At 40.7% G+C, this 23,732-nt stretch overlaps 1 protein-coding gene across 1 annotated transcript in view; it reads right to left on the minus strand.

Annotated features, from left to right (window-relative positions):
• Cd96 (CD96 molecule) overlaps window positions 1-23,732 on the minus strand; it is an 84,632-nt gene that overhangs the window by 56,674 nt on the left and 4,226 nt on the right. Inside the window, exons 2-4 of the mRNA XM_021184939.2 lie at window positions 22,943-23,296; window positions 14,154-14,272; window positions 4,063-4,270 (exon numbers count right to left, since the gene is read on the minus strand). Coding sequence (XP_021040598.1) covers window positions 4,063-4,270; window positions 14,154-14,272; window positions 22,943-23,296 — 681 coding nt within the window. The remainder of the gene's footprint in view (window positions 1-4,062; window positions 4,271-14,153; window positions 14,273-22,942; window positions 23,297-23,732) is intronic.

The following is a 23,732-nucleotide window of genomic DNA, read 5'->3' on the forward strand; positions in this document are numbered from 1 at the left end:
TGTGTGTGTGTGTGTGTGTGTGTGTGTGTGTGTGTGTAAGCGTTCCATGGTACACAAAATACATACAGATTTAGTGTTTTCATGGATGGGAAGAGTAGTTACCATTGCCTTTTCAAAAGTCTGAGAAGGGGCAGCTAGCATAGAGTGGAAGAGAGGAAAGAAACCCACTGGGATAAAGAGATGCGTGTGCAGGAAGGAAGTGTTTCACTTCTACAACCCTGAAGGGAATCAGAGACACTCTTGATTGCTGTTTGGCTTGCGTGGCACTAACAAATATCAGGAGATTGTTTTGTTGCCATGCTAAAAATGGCAAGTTCCTCAAGGTCTTCATCACCAGAGCTCTGCACATGGATGCTGAAGACTGATGAAGCACCTTCAAGCTTGCTCTTGTTACAGCCGCAGACCCAGCCTTCTATGAACCTCTTGAAAGACTGTTGCCATCCTTTGTCCCAGGTGGTTCACCTGCCTGCTTAGCATTGACTTCTAGTTGCCGAAAGCTGCTGCTGTGCCTATTTATGATCCCTTGCCTCTGGATTCATTGAGAATATGAGGAGGGAAGGAAGAAGGAGATAATGAAACAATGGGAAGTCAGGGGAAAAATATCCTGGCTTCATTGCCCTGCATTTGAGACATCAAATAGGATTAATATAATGTGTGTGTGTGTGTGTGTGTGTGTGTGTGAGAGAGAGAGAGAGAGAGAGAGAGAGAGAGAGAGAGAGAGAGAGAGAGAGATTGCTCATGAGGACCATGGTGATCGAGGATCACTTTTGGGAGTTTGAATCTCTTCTTTCCACCTTGCATTCTGGCAATCAAACTCGGGCCACTGGGTTTGTGTGTAAGTGTTTTTACCCAGTTTTTTACCACTTCACCTGATATGTGTTCTGTGCCATGGTTCAGAGCTCTCCACAAGACTGATCTTTAGGCTTGAAGAAGTAACAGGTTTGATTATGCACATACATTATCCTCCTTCCCCTCTTGGGCTCAGGTTTCTCCCCTGTGCGGTGTCTCTAGGGTGACTTTGCAAATCATTATTAGGACTATTTCTAGTGTCCACATATAACTTAATTGGAGTTAACTTTATTTTACACCATGTCCTGATCATATTTTCCCTCCCTCAACCCCTCAGATCCTACCCACCTAACTCCACAGCCTTTTATTCTCTTCCTTTAGAAAACAGTCAGATGAACAAAACAAATAACCCAAACTAAAAAACAAAGCAAAACAAAACAAAAACAATAACACACAGGCACAGCCACAAAAACACAAAATCAGAAACTGAAATATACAAACAAAAGACCAGTAATAACCCCCCTCCAATGCCCAAATCAAACTAATATGAGAAAAGAAGTCTTCAAAGATACCAACCATTGAGTTTGTTTTGTACTGTCCAGCTACTGCTGGGCTTGGGGTCCTGCCCTTAATTGTGGATAATACAGCCAGTGAGAGTTCACTGGGAAAAAACAATTTTTCCTTTGCAAACAGATTCCAGTTGCAGATATCATCTTGGGAATTATCTAGGAGTGGGAGCCCCTCTCTATTCCTTCACTTCTGCACCGGGATCCCATCACACATATTTTTTTTTTTTTTTTTTTGAGACAGGGTTTNTCTGTATAGCCCTGGTTGTCCTGGAACTCACTTTGTAGACCAGGCTGGCCTCGAATTCAGAAATCCGCCTGCCTCTGCCTCCCAAGTGCTGGGATTAAAGGCATGCACCACCACTGCCTGTCTACACATAAGTTAATTTAACTCGATGCCTTCTTTTGCTCTTTTTTCCTCCCCTGGGGGAATCCAAACCAAGACACAGTCCTGAATTTGATGGAGAAAAGGATATTTCTGAGTTCTTATAAGAAACAAATGTAAATAGAATTAAGGCACTGCGGGGGGAGAGGGGGTTCGAGGGAGGGACCTTAAAAGTCCTGGGCGTAGCTATGAGCTCTAAATATTTAAATTTCCAGGTTCTGAGCAGGAGAGAGCAAGCAAAGCCTCAGCAGTGAGTTGGTGGTTGATGCAAAGGGACACCCAGCCTCTGGTCTGCACTCTACAGAAAGAACAGATGAGCCAGAGATGGCTTGGGAAGAAAAACTAGGTGGTGGAGTGCATGATGGGTGGATTGGGGACACATTCACCACTTAAAAGTTTTTAAATTTGGTTTTGGCTTTTTTGATGTAGGAAAACCCTACTGAATGAAAAGCAGGTTTTATTTACTTTCTATTATCCATTGACTGACAGTTTTCACTCTGTATAAAGGGCTCAAACTCGCTATTCTCCTGAATCAGTTTCCCATACCCACAACCTAAATAAATGTACCATCAGAGGTACAGCAAAGTCTTACCCAAATCTCCTTTGCAGCTTATAGCACATCCACAAACTCCGTGTATTTACTAAAGAATTCCACTACACAGTTGAAGCGAAATTGCAAAATAAGCAAGCAGAGTTCCATAGTTCTAAGCACCCCCCCCTCCAAAAAAAAAAAGAGTTTAAAGAAGTGCAGAAGAAGTTCAGACAGAGGGATGTAGATGCAGAGGACATGTTAAATGTGAGAAGTAAGAATATATGTTTCCCATCTCCTGGACCAATATGAAGACATCTGAGGGCGGTAAAGACTCACAGCCATGGTATGTACGTTGACAAGGCAATTAGAGCATGCTGTGGCACAAAGACCTCGCCTGACTTAAAATGCATATTTCTTCCCACAGCCTGGATGCCTGCCCTCACTGGCTTGCCAAGAGTAAGGCCAGATGAGTTGGTTTTGTGTTTGTGCTAAGACTGTCACACCCTGGAATTGAACCAAAGGTGTTATTGATCCAACAACAGCAAGGAGCAGCCTGTTCTCAAGTCTTCATGGGAAACCGATGGTGATGGATGATGACTATCTAGCCCATCCCCTGAGGAGACGTGGGAGAGAAGGGTGGTGCAGCAGAAAAGGAAGGGGAGGAGGGGAGAAAGGCGGGGGGGGGGGGGGGGGACCTGTGTGTGCAAGGAGACAATGAGGCATGGAAGAAAAGCTCTCTGCACTGAACTCCTCCCGAAACAAATCATGTCCCAGCTGTTTCTGTCTTTATAAAGGACTTTATGTTTTCGTCCACTGACCATGTTTTCTGACCACTAATGCAATAAAGCAATGCAATGAACAAAAGCAACAACAACAAAAAGGTTTTGTATTTTATTTTACTTTGCCTGCTCTGTCATTTTGAAAATTGAGGAGAAATCTAGCAGCCTGTGCCCTTAGGTTGTATAAAGTTTATTTTCTCTTAGTTTACCTCATTAAACAAAACAAACAAAAAACCAAACAAACAAAAAACCAATTGGTTGCCCATCCACATGGCTGCTTTTCTCTTTGCCCTTCTTTAGAACAACTTTAAAAACTACAGGTCAAGGTTACCAAAATGAAAAACTAGCCAAAGCCTGTTTAGTAATGTTTTCTTGTACCAGGGAACAAAATACAGAGCTTATATTTTTTTTTCTTCAGATCGCACCCTACAGTGTGTCTACACTCTGAATGAGGTTGTGGTGGACTTCCCAGGTCAGTGGCACTAGGATCAGGTCACAGAGTCTGCAGGCTCCACTATCAGAAGCCTGTGGTGGCCTCTCACCCAAGTGGATCTTGGCAGGATGGCACTGGTGCCTCCTGCAGTTTCTCTGGCTGTATTTATCAGCTTCTTTTTCTCGTCGTGGCCTTATTACACTTTGCACCAGAAAATAACTCAGATAATTAGACAGCCAAGCAATTAGACGTTGGCAGTTATAATTAAAGAGATTTCTGGTACCCTTGGGAAACATTACGCCTGCAAACAAGGTAGAGGCCACCAGGGAAGCTGACCTATATGTGGTTTTCTGGTGGCTTATTCTATTAGCTGAATAATTATTCTTTAGCCTTCCACCCTTGTTCCCACCCTCAATGAGAATGATAGGAATTAAGGCAAACAGAATTTCAGGAGTTACCCTGTGTGGTTGCTTTCCAGGCTGGGGCCAGGGTGGGAGTGGGGGCTCCTCTCATGAGAAGAGCATGGCCAGAGGCATTGACACAAAGGTGGCAAAGAGATCATAGGACAAACTCCTTACCAAAAACCTTGACTGTGGTGGACATCTTCCAGGCTTTGAGAGGACTGACAGTCAGATGGCAAGAGAATGTCCTGCCATCGTCTTGGATTTGGACTGGGGAGAGGTGGAGTCCATAGTCTTCACCCAGCCTGATTCTGCCTTTAAATGATGTGGAATTGTTGATGTGGTGACCGTGGGTGAAGAGAACTTCTTCTACTCCATCTTTCTCCTGGAGAGAAAAACAGCACTCAGTTATAGAACACAGAATGTGTCAATGTGCCTTTCAACTGACTGCTTTGTTAACACTACTTATTTGTTTCAAATTATGCGCATTCGTGTCTGTGTGTAGGCGCTCATGAGGGCAGATTCTTAGGGAAGCCCAAAGAAGGCATCAAATTCACTGGAACGAGAGCTGGTATGAGATACCCAATGTATCATTCCCTCTGGAAGAGCAACAGGGACTTTAAAATGGGTTAAGCATGAGTTAAAATGGGGAGAGATTGAGTACGCAACTAGAGGAAGTATTGCTGTGCTTACACTTTAATAAACTTCACTCTCATCCTCTCCTAGCACAAATAGAAACATGTTCTAAACGGGCCTTGCTTTCATGGCAGGAGAGAGTACTAATAGCAGACCCCAGTGCTCATTTAAGAAATTCTGAGATCTCACTGCCAAGATGCGCTGGGGATCCGCTCCTCCCCTTTGATCGATCGGATGGGGCGGTAGATGTATAGGTGAAAAACTGGGAGGAGAGGAAGGAGGGGAAACTGCAGTTGGGTTGTAAAGTATAAGAAATGAATACATCAAAAATTAAAAGATGTGCTAGGGACACTACTGGGGTTGTGATAATTAGACTTTTATGACAACTTCATATTTCCACATTATCTTCTCTTCCCAGAATTCTCTGAGAAATACAGAATCAGGAGAGGGAAGAAGGAGAGGCAACAGAGTAAAGAATGCAGGAAAGCAACATTTTTAGAGTCTTGCACATGAAGGGAACTCATAAGAAGTGGGATTTAAACATTAATGTGACTTTCATTGGTCTAACTCTAAACTTTCCAGATATGTCATTATGCACAGGGGCAATGGGGGAAACTAACGGGAGGAAGGAGAAGAGAAATGCATTCGAGAAGATATAAAATAATGAAAGCAACCCTCTGTGACTTGGAACCTCTAGTTTAAAAATGCTAGATTCGGGGTAGAAGGAGAATCAAGGTTGGTGAGTGAATTTGGCACAGGCAGATTTATTAGAGTAATTATATAGAAATTTCCAGTCTACTAAATAGCAGTTCTTATATAAACCCCAACTATTTGGCTGAATCTGGCTGAGTTTATTATCTGTGTCATATACCAATGAAACTCTAGGGTTTCTTGCAAAGAACTTCAGCCTGCATAAACCTTTCCCCCCCTGAAACAAGCTATGCACTTCTACAGCTTCATAAAGCAGTCTTTGGAGAGTAGGTGTCATCTTCCTTTTGAAGAAGAGCAAAGGGAGAATATATCCCCAAGATAGGAGAGCCCTGAGTACCCACAGAATGAAGTAGAAGTCTTTCCCCTCAACACCACAGATCTGAAGGTAATAGTTAAGGAAGTTGGCTCCCCCTGCAGGGCCGTCAGCACAAGGTACTTCTTACAGCTGGTTTTATAATGATTTTGTAGTTCGAAATGTTCTTGGAGAGACTTTAATGGGAATAGCTTCTAACATTACTAAGAGACACAGTCTCACAGCTGACTTTCTGTCCCTTATTCTGCAATGTTCCCTGAGGCTTAGGTCTGGAGTCCTTAGTAGATGTGTACATTGGAACTGCATTCTACAACTCTGCATTTTGATTGGCTGTGGCTTTCTACATTTGTCTCTGTTACAAGGAGAAGTTTCTTTCATGAGGTGTGAAAACTATACTTATCTGTGAGTATAGGGACAAATGATTGCCTACACATGAGTTGAACGAGGACAACAAGAATAGGCAGGGCAGGGTGGGCAGGGAAGAGGACAACGCCTCAAACCTACATAAAGAACTACGGGAAACTAAGGAACTCTAAGAATGAGAAAAATCATCTTCTCCAAGGAAGAGCATACTGATTGGATATCCAATACCAAACGGCTAGCCCTGAAAACAAACGTACACATGTAACATCAAGCAACATAAAAAGAAGGCTGGAGAGACAGCTCAGCAATAAAATAGATAGGCTCACAAACACAAAGCAATTAATGAAAAAAGAGGCCACAAATTTGAAAATGAACAAGGAGGAATATATGGGGCTGGGGGTTGGAGGGAGGAAAAGGAAGAGGCAAGTTACGTAATGACATTATACTCTCGAAAATAGAAAGAAAATGTTCTTGGCCTTTGAACTGTCAATCATGAATCAGAAAGAGAGTCAACAGGCCCAATCCCGCCCTACTGAACTGTTGACTACTGATAGATTTTGATGGAACGGTAGTAGATGTCTTTATTTGTGCAACCATTCATGAGCCAGACAAAAAATCACACTGATAGTGCTTGTTAAACTTAGTGGGTCAGAAACTAAAGCAAAAAGACATGAATATGGGAATGGATCTTGTGTAAGGAGAGGGTTGACCGGGTGGGAGGGAAATAAGAAGGGTCGAGTGTGTAAGGATAACTACCATGCATTGTGTACATGTATAAAATCGTTAAAGAATAAATTTAGTAAGTTATTTTAAAGAGATGCTCTAGCTTGTTTCACCATGTGGGTTTTCTATTTGCAAAGGACATTTCCTTCTGTCACATTGTTAGAGGCACAGGGTATACACAAGATGGAGAATGGTATGAAAATGCTTTTGCTTTTATTATAAATCAAGGTAGGACTTGCTCTGATACTTCGATTCATAAAAATACCATGCAACTATATATAGCAATGTATTTAACAGGTTTCTGTTTTATTTGCTTTCCCTTGGCATTTGGCAGTTGCAGAGGGAGAGGATAGCTTTGTTTTTTAAAGGTGGAATTCAGCTACAATGTGCCCTGAGGCCTGTGCCAGAAGGAAATCCTGAGGGATTGTAGAGTCTCCAGTGGCCAAAACCGGCATTTGCATCACAGAGCCAATGGGGAAGTAAATGTAGTTCAGAGAAACCACCCTTTATCTAAAGCTAGGAGAGGGCCCAATGCAGTAATCACACTGTGACTACAGCTAAAAGGTTAAATTCTTATTACTACAGCTTTTTACTTTTAAACTGCTATTTCTCTTTTGGTTTGGATTGTAATATAATTACATCACTTTTCTCTTCCCTTTCCTCCCTCCAAAGCCTCCCATATACCCTTCCTTGTTATTTCCAATTCATGGCCTCTATTTTAATTATTGTTACACAAATATATGTTCATATTACATATATATTATATTATATATATTCCAAGATGCATACATACACTCTGCTCATTTTATAGAATGTTGCTTATATGCATGTTTTCAGGATGACCACTTGGTACTGGATAACCACTTGGTATGCTTTAATCTATTTTGTGCACTCTATGTTCTAAGCACTGCAAAGTTTATTTAAGCCTATCCCTTACTTCAGTCTTCAGTAAATTAACTTTCCCGCAGCAACGGAGAATAAGAAGGTCGTCATATCAAAGGATTTTAAAGCATCGATGCTCAGAAGCAAGGAAAATCATGCCTCAGGACTATAGATACAGAACAAATCTGAACCACTAAATAATTTAAAAATATATAAAACTTTGGGCATATCTAGAATGAGAAATTTAGGACAAATTCCAGAAAGACTTTATACAGAAATCAGGGCAGGATGCTGGTTGTTAGGGCCTTATGTTATACTGACCCATCTGTGGTGGCCTTCAATATACAGCATATTTCAACTCCTATTGAGTATAAACAATCTCAGTTGACCTGCTCTGCAGGCAGACTGGCAGGGGACCACACACAGACAGCCTTTATTTCTACTTTTTTTTTCTTTCTGTTTTTCAGAGAAAAAAATATCTACCTTTAAAAAATGTTAATAAATACTTCAAAAACTTTATGGGTTTACATCTTGATAAACCTTTAAAATGTTTTAATATGCAGTATAAATCTAACTAGCTATATAGTCCACACACTTAATAGCTGGCCACTAAATTCACTCCTCCCTAGTTGTACCCACAAACACTCTGTGGTTTTTATGAACATTTATGTTGTACCCATGTAAATGGGAAGTTTGGAGGGTTATTGCTATGGTTAATATGGTTTCGTTCCTGTACCTCTAAATCTTCTTCCCAGAGTCACAGTGTTGAAAGTGCTGCCCAGATGGAGACACTGGGCCCATGAAATCTCTTCCCACAGGAATGAGACCTTGAAGAGTCTAGAATATAGGTCACTGCCAACACTACCAAAACTGCAACCAAACAGAAAAGGTCACACCCAAAGCAAGCATATAAACAAAATGGTGTTTGTGGGAGTAGATTTCCTGTCCTCCCCCCTTGCACTCTTCTGTCATGTAGGGGCACAGTCATCATCTGGAGAACCGCACTCACACAACCGTCTCTGAAGCAGAGGGTCCAGTCCCTAAACCATGCACCTTGAGTTTTGGATTTCTTGCCTTACAGAATTGTGAGAAAATAAGTCTCTGTTCTTCATCAACTCCCCAGGCTCAGGTGCTCTGTGACAGTAACACACAGTGGACTATGAGAGTTATAAAGCCATGCACAGCTCTGTTTACCCCGCCTTTGTTAACCCACCACCAGGTTCACGATGACCTCAAAGACTCAAGAAGCACAGGTTGTCTGGAGCATACTATTCCTCCGGTAATATAAATATAATGAGATCTCACAGCAAATAACCAACGGTGGGACTTTATTTAAAAGTTTGATACTGTTCACCATGAGCTTTCCTTATATTACTTTTAAAATATTGTATTAAAATATTTGTATTGATTGCTTGTTGGACCGTGAAAGTCAGTCTGTGTTCTGGTCAAAACGCGGGAGACCCAGTAGAAAAATCTACAAGAGACCAAACCTTAAGCTATGCTCCCATACACAAGCGCCTGACACCACATCAACTCCTGAGCTCCATAATCCTGTGACTATCAGTCAGGTAGACAATGACCCAGGACCCCAAAACCGGCTCTCCCATAGTACTCAGCGGGTCTGTGGGAGTTCGAGCTGAGATTGTGCCTTCCCTATCCCCTGGAGTGGGGTTGTGCAGCCTGTGAGGCCCGACGCTCCGTGGGGTCCCACAGAGGTCTACCTGAGCTCTGGCAGAACTCGGGTCTCCCACCTCTTTATTTCCCACGCGCGTGGTGCTCCACAATTTCTGACTTGTGTTGCATTCTTGAATGTGGCTTTCATGGATAAGGGCCTTCCACATCTCACCCTAAATTTAGCCCTTAAGTTGCACAACCGGTAAGGACTTAAACATACCAGTTTCTCTAAACCCCCATGCTGTTAGTGAATTTCCTATGTAAAACCTTACAAGAGGTAGAGGACTATCTTTGCTTTATCTGCTTGCAGTCTGTTTGAGATGAATACTTCACAAGAAAAAAGTTTTAAAAAAATTCAAGGCTCCAAGAAGGGATGTGAATATTTATTTAAATTATGTACAAACTGGTAACAAAATTTGTCTGGTGGAGACTAGATAGGTCATTTTGAATCATGGAACATTGTTGCTACATACTCCTTTCGTTTGCAATTAGTGCTGAGGCCTGTCGGTTTTTGTAGTGGGATGAGGGTTTCCAGTTCTGCAGAGCCGTTGGTGCTGTTACATTTAGTGGTTCTTTCTTGTCTCTGGTTGGCTTCATTGGGCTGCATTGAGCAGACACCCGGCAGGTGCTGTGTGCTCTGAGCTCTTTCATGGTCATTGCTGACCGTAGTGATTCCTGCTTCTCTATCTCCAGTCTACTTCACATTTTCTCCACGTACTCTCCACCCTGCCAGCACGGTCAAACCCGGCAGCACTGTCAAAGCAGGCTGCTTGCAACACTCCTTACTTTTATTTTCAGGAGCAAGGATGAGTATATCTCTAACCACCACTAGCTGTTAACCCTTTGTAGCCCTGGCTGTCTGTCCTAAAACTTGCTTGGTAGGTCAGGATGACCTTGAACTTATAATAGATCTGCCTGCCTCTGCTTCCCAAGTGCTGGGACTAAAGGCGTGCACTACCATACTTGGCTTGTCTGTCCTTTGTATTTTGATAAGACGCAGGACAATGCCGATCAGCTGCCACCAGGTAAGAGGGAAGATGTTGTTTTCTAAATCACAATATGTGTATTTGAAACCATTGCTCCTTCCCTGATTATAAAACAGTGCAAAAAACTAAAGAAAACTATGATGAAACAAACAATATTAAATGTCCTGTTCCCCCTTCATGATTTGAAGTAGAAATATCTGAACCTCTTTTAACTTTTTATTTATTCTTTGAGAATTTCATATATGTAGACTGTGTATTTTGATCATATCCAATCACACATATTCTTTGGGAATTTCATATATGTAGACTGTGTATTTTGATTGTATCTACCCCTCTTCTACCTCTCAGATGCAATGTCTCCTCTCCCTCCCTCCATCCTGTCCCTCACACCTACCTCTTTTTTTCCTCCTTCTCTTCCTCCTTCCTTGTTCTGCTTCTATTTCTGCTGCTTCTACCTCTTCTGCTTCTCCTTCTTCTCTTTCCTCCTCCTTCTTATTCTTTCTTCTCATTCTTGTTCTTCTTCATCTTCTCTCTTCCTCCTCCTTCTCCTTTACTGTCTCCTTCCTTTTCCTTCTTTATAACTCATGAATTCTAGTACTGCCTATATATACATGGGCATAGGGATGTCCTTTAATGCCCTTTAGAGCATGGGCAACCTATCGGGACCACATCCCGGAAGAAAACCCATCAACCCTCTCCCAGAAGTCATCAACTGCCAATAGCTGTTCACTTGGGAGTGGGGACACATTAACTCATTTCCCATCCATGCAGAATGTTGACTGGCTTGATCTTGAGGATGCCTTGTGCAGTCACCTGCAGCTATTGTGATTTTGTAGGTGCAATGGCCCTGTCATATCATATGCAGAAGTCACTATCTCACAGAAGTCTTTTTACTTCTCTAACTTTTACAACAGTCTTTCTGCCCTTATTCCATAATTCTCCCAGAGCCTTGTGGGGAGTTGGTATGATAGAGATGTCCCATTTATGACCGGGCAGTTCATAGTCATTTATAATTGGTGCTAGTTGTTCTGCCTCTATGGCAAAAAGAAGCTTCTCTCGTGAGCAGTAAAAGCTGTTTAATCTATGGGTATATTTATAAGTATTTAGACCGTCCTCTTTCTGTTTTTATTGATTTTAAAATATATTTTATTATTTCAAAGATTTCAAACAAGTACTTTGATCATATTCACCACAACTCCTCTCCCTAAATGCTCCCAGACCCATCTTCACCTCTTCACACCCCCAACCTTGTATCCCCTCTGTGTTTTTTAAAAAACAATCCATTGCATCCAATTTGCGCTGTTCCTGGACTACCAGGTGTGGGGCCATCCCTGGATGGAGGTAAAGCTACCAGAAGTCAGACCCTTAAAGAGAACCAACTTCCCATTTACGCAGAAGCTTTTAGCTGTCCGAAGCTCTTCAGTTAGGGGTATAGGATTCTAAGCATCTCCTGTTCCATGCCAGAATGCTGGCTTCCTTGGTCTTCTACAAGTCTTAAGCAGGCAACCACAAGCCACTGTGAGGTCATAAGCAGTGGTGAAGGATCTCTGTTTAGTTCATTGACTGTGGGATCACATGTTTCCTAAGATATTCTCCAGTGTATACTACTAATTTGTAATGTATGACTACCAGGGTCTTGTTATAGCATGTGTCTGTCTTTTGCTATAAATTGTCTTCTATTATGTGATCCAACATAACTTTTCAAAAAGCTTTTCTGGAATTATCTGATAAATTGTTTTCCCTGAATACTCCTATTCTTTTTTGCATTTTATTAAAAACACATGACATGATAGAAAATATGTCTAATATAATCTGTATCCCTGTGGGTTCTAACACTCAAATCAGAGTCACATCTGTTTATTGGATTGAATTAAAATTTATACTGTGGGAAATCACAGGATGATAGTTTGTAATGAAAACAGAATATTAGAATGTATTTAGAAACTCCCAGAATAAGCCTGAAGGATTTCCCTGATGCTGGTATGTGTCCTAGGAATTAAGTAGCAAAATTAGCATTTGCCATTTATCTACCCACCCATATCCCAACTATACCCACATAGTCCTTGATTTCTTATATATCACTCCACTGTTCACATAGATGCTCACAAGTCCACTTGTGCTTTCTTAGGTAACTGAATTATCCTGTGACCGCTGCTGAATGTTAGATTCACTGTATCTGATGCCTATTGACTTCAGTGTAGTACAGTCCTGAAATATAACTCCCCTAAAGCGAAGGCTCTGCTCCACTTTACACAGCTGACCATGAGACCATGTACACACAACAAGTACATTTTCCAAAGATATTGAGAATCCTAATAATAACTTCCCCCATGAGGTTTCCAACTGAGTTAATTGGATTTTAGAATTTCACATGCACAACAACATGACTTTTATTTTCTGGGGACTTGGGTCATTTTGATCTGCAGAACCGTTCTTAGGGTTTAATGAAACACTCCGGGCAGGAGGCCTTTCATTGCAGCTCCACAGAGTTTCGGGGCTCAGCACAGCAGGTTCCTGCCCGGCTGAGCTTATCTTCATCATTTCTGCTCCTTACCCTTTTACTTAAAGCCACATTATTTCCTGTTTGTGAGAATCCGTGTCACCTCTGAAGACATTCAGCAATGAAGATCTGTGGAAGCCTCTATTTCTTAATATAGGGACATTAGATGTTTTCACACCAGACTTAGTAAATTCTGGAGCCATTTGTAGTTAGGGCATGGCTATAGGTCAGCAAGGCAAACAGGTTTTGACATTTAAAAGGAGAGTGCACAGTGGGAACAGCATATTGTCAACACGGTATTCCCTTTGTAGGAAGGATTCTTTCAAAGGGATCTCCCAATTTGTCATTATTACAATCTGTTTTTAAAATGACAGATTGGCTTGAGGGTCTGCTGATGGTTTAGACTTAGCCTCTTGCTCTAGGTAGCTCACGTCCTCCCTGGCCCTCATTTGTTCTAAATGTCTGTACGGGATCAATACAAAATGTTTATACCACCTTCCAAGTTTCCTTGAAGGACACTGCTAGATAAAGGAGGCTTATAAGTTATTTAATATCTGACACATAATGAGCTGGCTCTCATTAACCAACCAAACAGCACACATGTAGTGACCACCCACTTAGTATGAAGATGGTAAAAAGGTGGCCTGAGATCTGTTCCTGGGACGATAGGGTGGAAGAAGAGAACTGAGTCCTGAATGTTGTTCTCTGGCTTCACACGTCCCCCAATTAAATAAATACATGAAACTTTTAAAAGTCCCTATTCTAACTTCTTGTAGTGGTTTCTAAAGGTCATGGTCTCTATTTTCTTGTAGCCACTGCCTTAGTAAGAGAGTTGAATAGTAACGAGCCTCTCCGAAGCCTGTTTCTCCCATACACAGATGTGTTTTTAAGCAAGATATTTGTGTGTGTGTGTGTTTCTGTATGTGTATGTAGGCACTTATGGGGGTCAGAAGACAGCGGTGAGTTGGGTCCCTTGTGTGTCTATTAGTGCCCTCTGATAGAGCAGTAAGCACTCAACTGCTGAGCTATCTCTCCGGACTCCTCCTCTTCTTGTATTTTGTAAGCATTGAATTGGTTTTGCATTTCTTGATTAAAGCAATGCAGGATTGTGGCAATGCAGGTTCTGGGAAATGGGGTCTATATCTCTATAAATGTTATTTGTAAAACAAACATCTGTGCTCAGGGGCTGCTGAAAGTGGTTCCTCACTGAGGCAGCATCACACCTTGTTCTTTCTGCAGTCATGGTCAGGTTTATCATTTGAAATAGAAATCCACCTCTAGGAGCTAATTTCAGAGTCCCATTGCATACATCGCTGCTTGCCTAGTTAGAAGACACCTTGGTGCCCTTTACTTCCTTCCTGAGCCCCTGGCATAATGCCTGGGTCTCATCAAGTTCTTCTCTATTATTACGTGCTATTCATTTCACCTCATTAATATTTAAAGATCATTACAGTTATTCACTGAAAAGGGCAACGCTTACCACCAACCATGAAAAGGTGAACCTAGGTGGAATTTCTGAGGAGGTATTTTGAAAGCATGGTATTTCCAGAGTCCGATTTGTCTCTATTTCTATTGTATGGTTGTGTTCATCTTGTGTATCTGGAACAAAACACAAGGTGGAAGATTCATGGATCTCGGCATACAAAGTACATTTTATCAAAGAGACCAAAAAAAAAAAAGAGTTTAGAATAGAGATTCATCCATCTTCAAGACACCTATGAAGTAAGGAGGCAGAATCCGACTGTAGTCCTCGTTGTTTAAATGGCAAATCCAAGCCAGGGGAAGTCTGGGCAATTACTCATCACTGAAAACTCACAGCAAAATTATTTAACAACCCAACTCAGAATTTGACATACTCTTCTGCTTTAACCCCAAATCAGTCCATCCATCTTGAGGTTCCAACCTTTTAAAATAGAACTTAGAAGGACAGAGAAAGTAAGTTAAAATCACCTAGAAAATATCTACAAGAACATTAAACTATAACTAAACTACTAGACCAGGTAATAGCAACTATTGGAAAAGAAAAAAGGGAAAGTGAACTAAGTTGCCTATGAGCTTTAGAATGGAGAAATCTGCTCCCCTGTGGGTGATCACTGCACAGACAGGCTGGCTAATCTGAGAACAACAGCAGAGATGGAGAAGGGAGATGCAGGCCCCATATTGCTAGTTTCTTCTTGGGGAACAGAATAGGTCCCGCATGCTGTGACAGATGGGCCGGTGGAATGTCCTCAGTGCTGTGTAGAAACCCTTAAGAGGAGAATTCAGATTAAATGAGACGGATTCACTGTGAGAAACCAAAGAGGAAATTCAGAAAAAGTGGGAGACAAAAGGAAAGGAAGCCCACCTCAACAGCCCGACAGCATACTGTGGGATACCTCAAAGATAACAGACTCTGGATCTGGACACAGCAAAGGCAACAGAAGAGCTAGCTGGGCTGACTTCCATGGTAAGGATAAGAACACACGCAAGCAGTAGAAGAATGATTGCGGTAGAATGAGCTGTTAAACTACAGTGAGAAAAAGGACAGAGGATAAAATACCATTAATGTAACAACAAAAGCAGAGTGCCAACATGTCTACACACAAATAAGAGCTACAACCTCATTACTCAAAATGAGTTGAAAGAAAAAAAAACGACATAAACTGTAGAAAAATGGCAACGGCTGATAAACGAGTTCACTGAAGATAAGATGACTCGTGAGAGATAGGCAATGCAAGTCAGAAAATCATTTTCAAAAATCACTCTGGGAATGAAACAAATTTAGAACAAAGCGGAAGCTGTATACGCACAAGAGCTCATGCACTGAGAGAAATTTTACAAATCAAACGAGAAAAATATTTAGATAAATAATTTTAAAATAAGAAATTCAAATAATATGGTATATACATATATAATCACAAATGCTAAAAACCATAATTTGCAAATTTGTTTAAAATAACACATGACTACAGTGCTGATTATTCACTAATAACTGTTATCAGGATGTGAGTACTTACAAGAGGTCTAGTGGGTACACAATAGAGGTCTAGAAAATGAATAGAAAGTAGAGACTCGCTTTTCTTATAGGGAAAAAGGAGATCCATTAGGAAAATAAAAGACAAGGGCAAAATTGGGCAAAAATGCTAAATATAGCTATTTCATACCCCTGAACATTGATATGAAATTAAAAAGCATACTTTTCTTGTAAAACTTCTATTGCCTCCACGAAAACAATAGCAACACTCAGGCTTCTCACCTTCGGCGCTTCATTCTGTCACCTGCCTGCCCCCTTGGTCATGGAGAAAGATTTTACCACACACTGGGACTTGATTTTAGCTTTCCCATGTCCAGAACAATGAGAGAATACATTTTATTTTCACTGGCCAGCCTGTGGTGGTGTGCTAAGGACCAGTACAACAGTTAGTGTAGACTACCTGGGAACAGGATTCTTGAGGACTGATGTAAGGTGTCTACATATTCTAGACTGACTGAGAAAGCACGTCTTTGGGTAGAGAACACTGGGGACTGTAGCCTAGATGTCCTATGAGTGCTGTTAGCATGGGAACCCAACTCTAGTGACTTTATCCATTCCCGGTGCCTGGCCTCTGTAATGTAAGGAGGTTATCCTCAAACTAGAGCATTTAAGAGGACAAATATGCTTATGGTAGATTATTTTCAGTTCTTATACATTGAATTGATACTTTCAGTAGACATAGAACTCCTTGGTGAGCTGTGGCTAATCTTAGTATTTTGGACAAGTCTTCTGACCTCTGGTGTTTCTGATAAGAGTCCCTTTTGATTGTTTTATTGGTGAGCCATAGGGAATGAGTTTTTTTGTTTTTTATGCTTCTATGTTTTACTTATTTTATTTGCTACTTTCTCTTTGACATTCAGAACTGCGTGACTATTGTCTAGGTGGATGCATCTCTGTTTACCTTATTCAACCTTCTAGAGTTCCTGGAGGAATAGAAAATACTAAAATATTGGGCAACATTTGCTGGAAAACAGGAGTCCTGGAACTGAAAAGCAGTCATCTTGTTTCCCGTCCCAACTATTATACTTTTAAAAGAGTTTTGTTAAGACATGAAAGTCTAAAGGAGGCTAGTTGGGAAGAAAAGGATACTAGAAGATTGGGAGGGAGACATGAGATGGCATTGTGGGTGAATATGATCAGAGTATACTATATGTGTTATGAAATGTCAAAATGAAACATAATGTATGCTGTTACAAACATTATAAAAACATTCTCTATTTCTGAATAGTTTTCCTATATATTATGGATTTAAGGACCTTCTGTTTTCTCAGAAAAATTGATTTTCTTACTAACTCTGATATAGTTAATTCTTTTTAAGTATATCCTGCCCATTGGCTTTGGAGTATAGTAAGGTACCTTGAATTATTAAAAACCACCCACACTACAACACCAACACAAAGCTTTGTCCAAACATTCGCAGTCTTTCTGTTGCTATGGATCAGTGGCTAGAAGCTGCATCAATACTTGCTGTCCCCACAGCCCTGTCTCCCACTCCCTGTTCTTTCTTCCATCCGGTTTCTTTTCTGTTCCATAATGCCACCAACACAAGCTTGCACTAAGTGGTCAATACCTTTCATGCTCCTAAATACAATCCAATAACCACTTGCCTTCCCAGAAGTGTCAGGATGGATGGATGCTGCTTTAATGCAATTATCTTTCTAGGCTTCTCTGACCTGGTTCTCTCTTCTCACTCTTGTTTGGCTTTTTAATCTACTCTTAGATGTCCTGTGGAGTCATATCGCTCCACTCCTGTCTCTGTCCTCTGAGTTTAAGCACCACATGGCTTTTCTCACTTGATTTCTCTACCTAGACTACCTCTTTCACACCTAGAAATTTAGTTGTACCCTATGCTCAGAAAATGTACTAACATGGTATCTTTACTTAGGCTTCTGTGCTAGCTGAGGGACAGCATAGCCAGCTGTGTACGTGTCGTTATTCTCAACTTTCCTGCCTAAGTCAAACATACGATGTAGAACTTGAATGATCTCTGAACAATCTGGTCAGATTACAGTGTCCCCTAACACAGCAAGTGAGTCACACATTCTGAAAATCAAAGTAACATGCTTTGAATTTCAATTGCCATATATGCGATATACCACCAGATATTATGGATGGCCTACTTAAACATTGCTCCTGTCTAGACATTGCTCTCCATCAATCTCTTTGCCACTCTACTCAGAGTTACCATAATATCTCCTTTCCATTTATGATATTATATCACTTTCTTACACTATCCTTTCTGCTTTTCCTCAGTTCATTCCCTAGAATTTAGTTAAAGCAAACAAAACACAAACAAATAAAAAGCACCCTATATTTGAAATGCAAAATGAAAAGTGTTAAAGAAAACCACCTCGATTAGTTTCTATGGCTCTTGACCACACTAATCTTGTTCACCAGCCTTGCTTTCAATGGCCTTAACTGAATTCTTTTTGCTCTAGTCATAATTCTTTTTAGAATCCCGGGGTTGATGCAGTTCCTGGACCACAGAGCCTGCACATAGCCTGTTTGCTAATGACAATTTCTTGGTCTTCCATCTCTTAGTTAATAACTGCTCCAAAGGATGGGAGGGCTCTAGGAAACCTTTCCTGAATTCCCCAGGACATTCTTTCTAGGCTTCTCTGACCTGGGCCTACTTTCTCCCTGCACCAGAACTCCTCACTGTTGCTGTTTAACACTTAATTGATATCTGTTCCTTCTACTTGGCATGGCGATGCTGCAGGGCAGGCAGGTCATCTTGTCTGCATCCCTCATTACCACATCTAACCCAGAGTCCCTTGTATTCAGCAATATCTCTTATAAACTATGTGCTGGACAAAGACTGCACACAAGACATTGATGAAAATCGTCAGGTTAAATGACAAATTAATTTACAGAGAACTTAGCCACATATAGCTTATTAATAATGAATTTTCTTCTTTTATTGGCATTTTATATTTTAAAAGGAAAATGGTGATAAAGTTAGAACCATAGTGCTGTACCTCTTGACTAACAAGTTTTCATATGCTGCCATCATTTCATGCCTGCCCACATTTCTACCTTTTTGTATCCTTCTCTCTTTACAGTTCTGAAACGGTGTTCATTTACTTTTTAATAGTATTTTACTAATGATTTGTTAATATTAATATAACAATATTTGTTAATATTTAAATAAAAGTCTTTGTGAATTTTATGGACACATAAAATACAGTGTCTTAATTATTTTCATTCCCTGCACCTCCCTTATCAGCCTCCCACTTTCTTTCTCACATTTGTGCCCTCTTCTAAATTATTTTTCTAACCAAGGGCCCAATTTGTGCTGTTCATATCTACATATAGGCATGAGACCATTCACTAAAGTGTAATCTATGTACCAAGGTCCAGTATCTTAAAGAAAACTGACTCTTCCTCCAATAGATGCTGTCAACTGTCAGTATCAGCAAGAGTGGGAGCTTGCCCGGCTTTCCCCATGCATGCTGGAACATTGACCAGTTTGATCTGTGCAAGCAACTACAATTGTTCATGGTTATGTTTCCAAGATTAGAAAGCTCCTATGCATTGCTATCATCACTCTGCTTTTCCTTGTGATGCTGATGATGGAACTCAGTGCCTCCCCCAGGCTGGGCAGACACTGTGTCACTGAGCTACAACACAAACCCACCTTCTACTGAGTGTATTAGTGCTATGTCTTTATCTACCTCTTTCTCTACCACTCTTGCTTCTGATAACATTAACAACCTCTAGGTTTTGATGGCAATTTGGGAAACCATCAAACCATGCTGTACTCTTATAATTCATTGTAACAACTACATTTTCCCCCATAGGTTAAAAAGTACTATCTGAAGAACTATAGACCAAGTAGCACTCAAATTTCTGAAATGTAGATTATTATAAACAAAGGATTCACTCAGGGAGCTATGTTTCTTCAAATAACTCAAAGACTCCTGATTCATGGAGAAACATATTAAATTGAAATGAAAATAAAGCAAATACCAAATTAATTATTCATCACATTTCCATTTATATCCACAGCTTCTGCACACACTAAGATACAGAGGGACAAAATATTATGAAAAGGGATGAGCGAGCTGTCTTTCTTCGTTGAGCCCTCAGGGGACACGAGAACAGGATTTAGATACTTCTGGTTTTGTAAATGACCAGGAAGAATGACTCTAATGACAAGAGAAAGGAAACAGGAAGAGGTGATGAACCTCGCCACCTCCAAGTCTCCTAGTCTCTCCTGTATCACTTGAGTTAACACTTGTTCACGTTCTTCAAATGTTTTTTACACTTCATATGTGTAGCTCACTTACTCATCTGCCTTAGAAACACGAATGTCTTGCAGAAGCTCAACAGAGAACTTGATACAATGGGTGCAGTGGAAAGATAACATGCCATTGGGTGGGGACTTGTTCACAATGTCAGAAAACAAACACTTCCTCCATTCCTCTAGTAACTCCTCAGCTCTATTTTAAGTCCCAGTTTTTGTACCTATTTTGTTTCTTCTCTTCTCTGTTTTTACTCTTTTAATAAATTGTGATCCGTTTGTACTGGATACTCAGGAGTAAAACTCTGTCTTAACACTGTTGTTTCCCATCTGATCTGGAACATCAGCAACAAAAGCTCAGGAAGAAAACTGGAAATTTTCCAGCCACAGAAAACATAAATGTGGCTCTGATTCTCCACCTATTTACAGTTTTAGTGGATACAAACTTAAGCATCTGTATTGCTCTCTCTTTTATTAAAGTCAATGTCACTCACTTCTGAATAATATTTCTTTCCCATTCTTGCCTTCATTGGAACCATAGTATATTATCTCTTTTATAGCATAGACCCCAGATGTCCAAATGATGGATGGTGGTAGTCTTTTAGGTACAGGGATGGCAGATACAATCATGTGGCTATTTCTCAATGGAGTATTGATCAGATCCTCAGAGTTGTGATAGCATAATCTATTGGAGTTGACACAGTATACCAAAACTATGTCTAAATCCAAAGTCAAGGTATATTTGCATTAATGTCTGACAATACCTCACGAATCCAATGAGGATCCAAATTAGACGACTCTACAAAGAAAAAAAATTTAATTTAATAAGAACTGAAAAATAAAGTTACTCCTTGTATTACTACTCCTACTCCACTACTCCTACTGCCACCACTTCTGCTAATACCAATCATTTGCAAAACTCCTACCTTATATTGAATATTTATTTATTTATTACTTTATGCATATGAATGTTGGCCTACACATACATATGTGTGCCTGGTGCCTGAGCAGGCCAGAAGAAAGCATCAGGTCCTCCAAAATTGGAGTTATAGCTGGCTGTAAGCCATCATGTGGATGCTGGGAATTGAACGTAGGTCCTCTGCGAGAAAAACAAGTGCTTTTAAAGGCTAAGACATTTCTATAGCCAAACTCATACCTTTTGATAGAAAGTATAATAAGTGTGAAAAAATCACAGATTACCTTATTTAATTACCAAGACAAGGGTACGCATAGAGGAGGAACTACGATCATCTACATTTGTTGTGTGAGAAACCAAAGACTTAGAAACATGAAATGATTATTTAGTGGGACTCAGTGATGTCTGTAGTAAGTGACATATCCAGTTCACTGCTGATGATCTGAATCCAAAGTCCTCGTAGCTAAGTGTAGCTGTAAAAAGGTCTCACTTTATTTTAACCACCTATGCCATTGTCAACTGATCTGAAGCTGTCTTTTGCTCCATTTGGTTCAATATGACCTCACTTTGAGATTATCTGAACATCGTGTCTTAAAGCAGCAAGAGTTAGACGTGGAGAGTTGAGAAATCCATACCTGCTGTGTATCAGGGCAGCCCCATGTCTCCTGCAGCAAGCCTTTCCTGAGCTAGTTTTTGTTTATTTATTTTTTAAATCACATTACCAGGCTAATTCTCCTCTGAGTTTCAAACATTCAATTTCCAATGTACTTTCCATTTGCTGTTTTTTTTATTGTCCTCTGTTCGCATTAATAGGAATAGAAATCATTTTACCTTAGAACTGGGTCATGTAGACCAGATGTTATCAGGATAATTTCCAAAACAGGTTCAGAGAACTTACAAGACAGGGTCCAAGTCAACTTCATTTCTAGGCAGAATGGGCATTGAGCTTAAATTCGGGATTCCATCATGAGTGCAATCCCTTGAAACCTGAAAAGTCTGAATCCTCTTGAATGTTCAGGAGCTTCAATGGCCCATTTACCTGCTCTTAGCAAATATCCAAACTCACTTTTGTAAATTCAGTCAAAAAGTCACTCTACTTCCTTCATCTGCTGTCACCACTCTGTAGGTGTGCGCAGCAAAAGTCCAGTGTTGCCTTCTGAGTGTCTTCCTTCTTCACTCAGTGTCCTTGTCCTACATCCACTCTATGATCAAGTCATGTGTAGTCTATACTCAGTATGTAAAATGTATATGTTCCCTATCATATACCAGACTGCCATTTCATTTCTTCTGGACAGCCGAAATTGATCTTCTAATCTTTCCCCATCATCTTTTCCTTGTCCATTGTATGGACATTCTCCTACTGAAGCCAGGGTCATCTCTTTATTATATGTAAGTACACTGGACACTCCAGAAGAGGGCGCCAGGTCTCGTTACGGATGGTTGTGAGCCACCATGTGATTGCTGGGATTTGAACTCCGGACCTTCGGAAGAGCAGTCGGGTGCTCTTACCCACTGAGCCATCTCACCAGCCCCCAGGTCATCTCTTTATAACATGAACACAAACTACAAATGTCATCTTAACCTCTTGTTGAAAAAAATTGCATTTCTTTTTATGATTCTTATGTAGAAGTCATAGCCTTGAACATAGCCAACAAAGTCTGGCATGATCTCGCCCTCACTGTGCCTCTACTGTACTTGCAGATTCCCATTTTCTTAAACTTTGCAAAACATTTCCCATGGCTGTCCTCACCCTATTTCTAGATCACTCACAATGCCCACTTCTTCTAAATTGCAGTAGTGACTATTCACTCCTCATTCTTCAATTTAGGTGTTTCTCAGTGACCATTTCCCTGGACTCTGCTATGCTCTCAACTATCGTAGTTCTTATTATTAACACTTACCACTGTTACAACTTCACATTTACCTGTATCATTATTTGATCAGTGCTACTTCCCTTATTAGACAGTGTTTCTTTCTGCTAAGTCTTTGTGTGTTCAATACCAAATGTAGACAGTGCTTGCTGTCTTTGTGTATTCACTAAATGAATGAAAGGTTCATGAAAGCAGAGAAATCCTTCCATGGGAAGTTTATACTCACAGGGTTCCACAATGAGGTTGTAGACTGTAGTCTTGATGCCTTCTGGATACAGAGTAAAGACACACTCATACTTTCCACTCAGGGCAGAAGAGATATTCCTTAAGTACAGAGTCCAATTTGTTACACCCTTCGGAGTTTTTGTGGCAGCCACTTGTGACTCACAGGCATGCTCCTGCCCACAGTAGAGGCCATATTGGGGATGATAAAGAGCAATCATGTCATTCTTATCTGTGACCTTGGACCACTGCATCTGTACCAAGAAGTTTTTCTCCTTTGCTTGGCAGGTCAAGTTGATGTCAGAACCAGGTAGAGCATACACGTCATCTCCAACATTGAATAGCTCTTCCCACACTCCTGGAAAGGAAAGAGGTGAATAATTAGTTTGCATTATTCCCCTGGGGTGCCCCTATAGGTTGCACACTGTGTGTGTGTGTGTGTGTGTGTTTAAGATAAATAGAAGAAACTGTTGACACATGCCTATTTCTGCTTGTTGGTCTGTCCAAAAAGTAACTGAGGGCCACTGATGGTGAATAAAATTAAGTATCTTTGAAGACTGATATTTTATTATGCTTTTACCTATATGTATGAGTGTGGCCTCTCTTTTTCCAGCCTGGAGTCTGTCTGTTCTGGGGTGGAGCTACCGGCTCATTCGTCCTGCCACGCCCACTGCTGGAACCTGCCCTCTGCTGCCTGGAGTCACACACGTGTTCGTCCTGCTACTGGACCCTGAGTTACTTGGCGGGAAATTGGGTTCCCTCCCCCGTCCTTTATAAACTGAGTGTCTGGAAAT

This window comes from Mus caroli, chromosome 16 (assembly GCF_900094665.2).
Source record: "Mus caroli chromosome 16, CAROLI_EIJ_v1.1, whole genome shotgun sequence".
Lineage (NCBI taxonomy): Eukaryota > Metazoa > Chordata > Mammalia > Rodentia > Muridae > Mus > Mus caroli.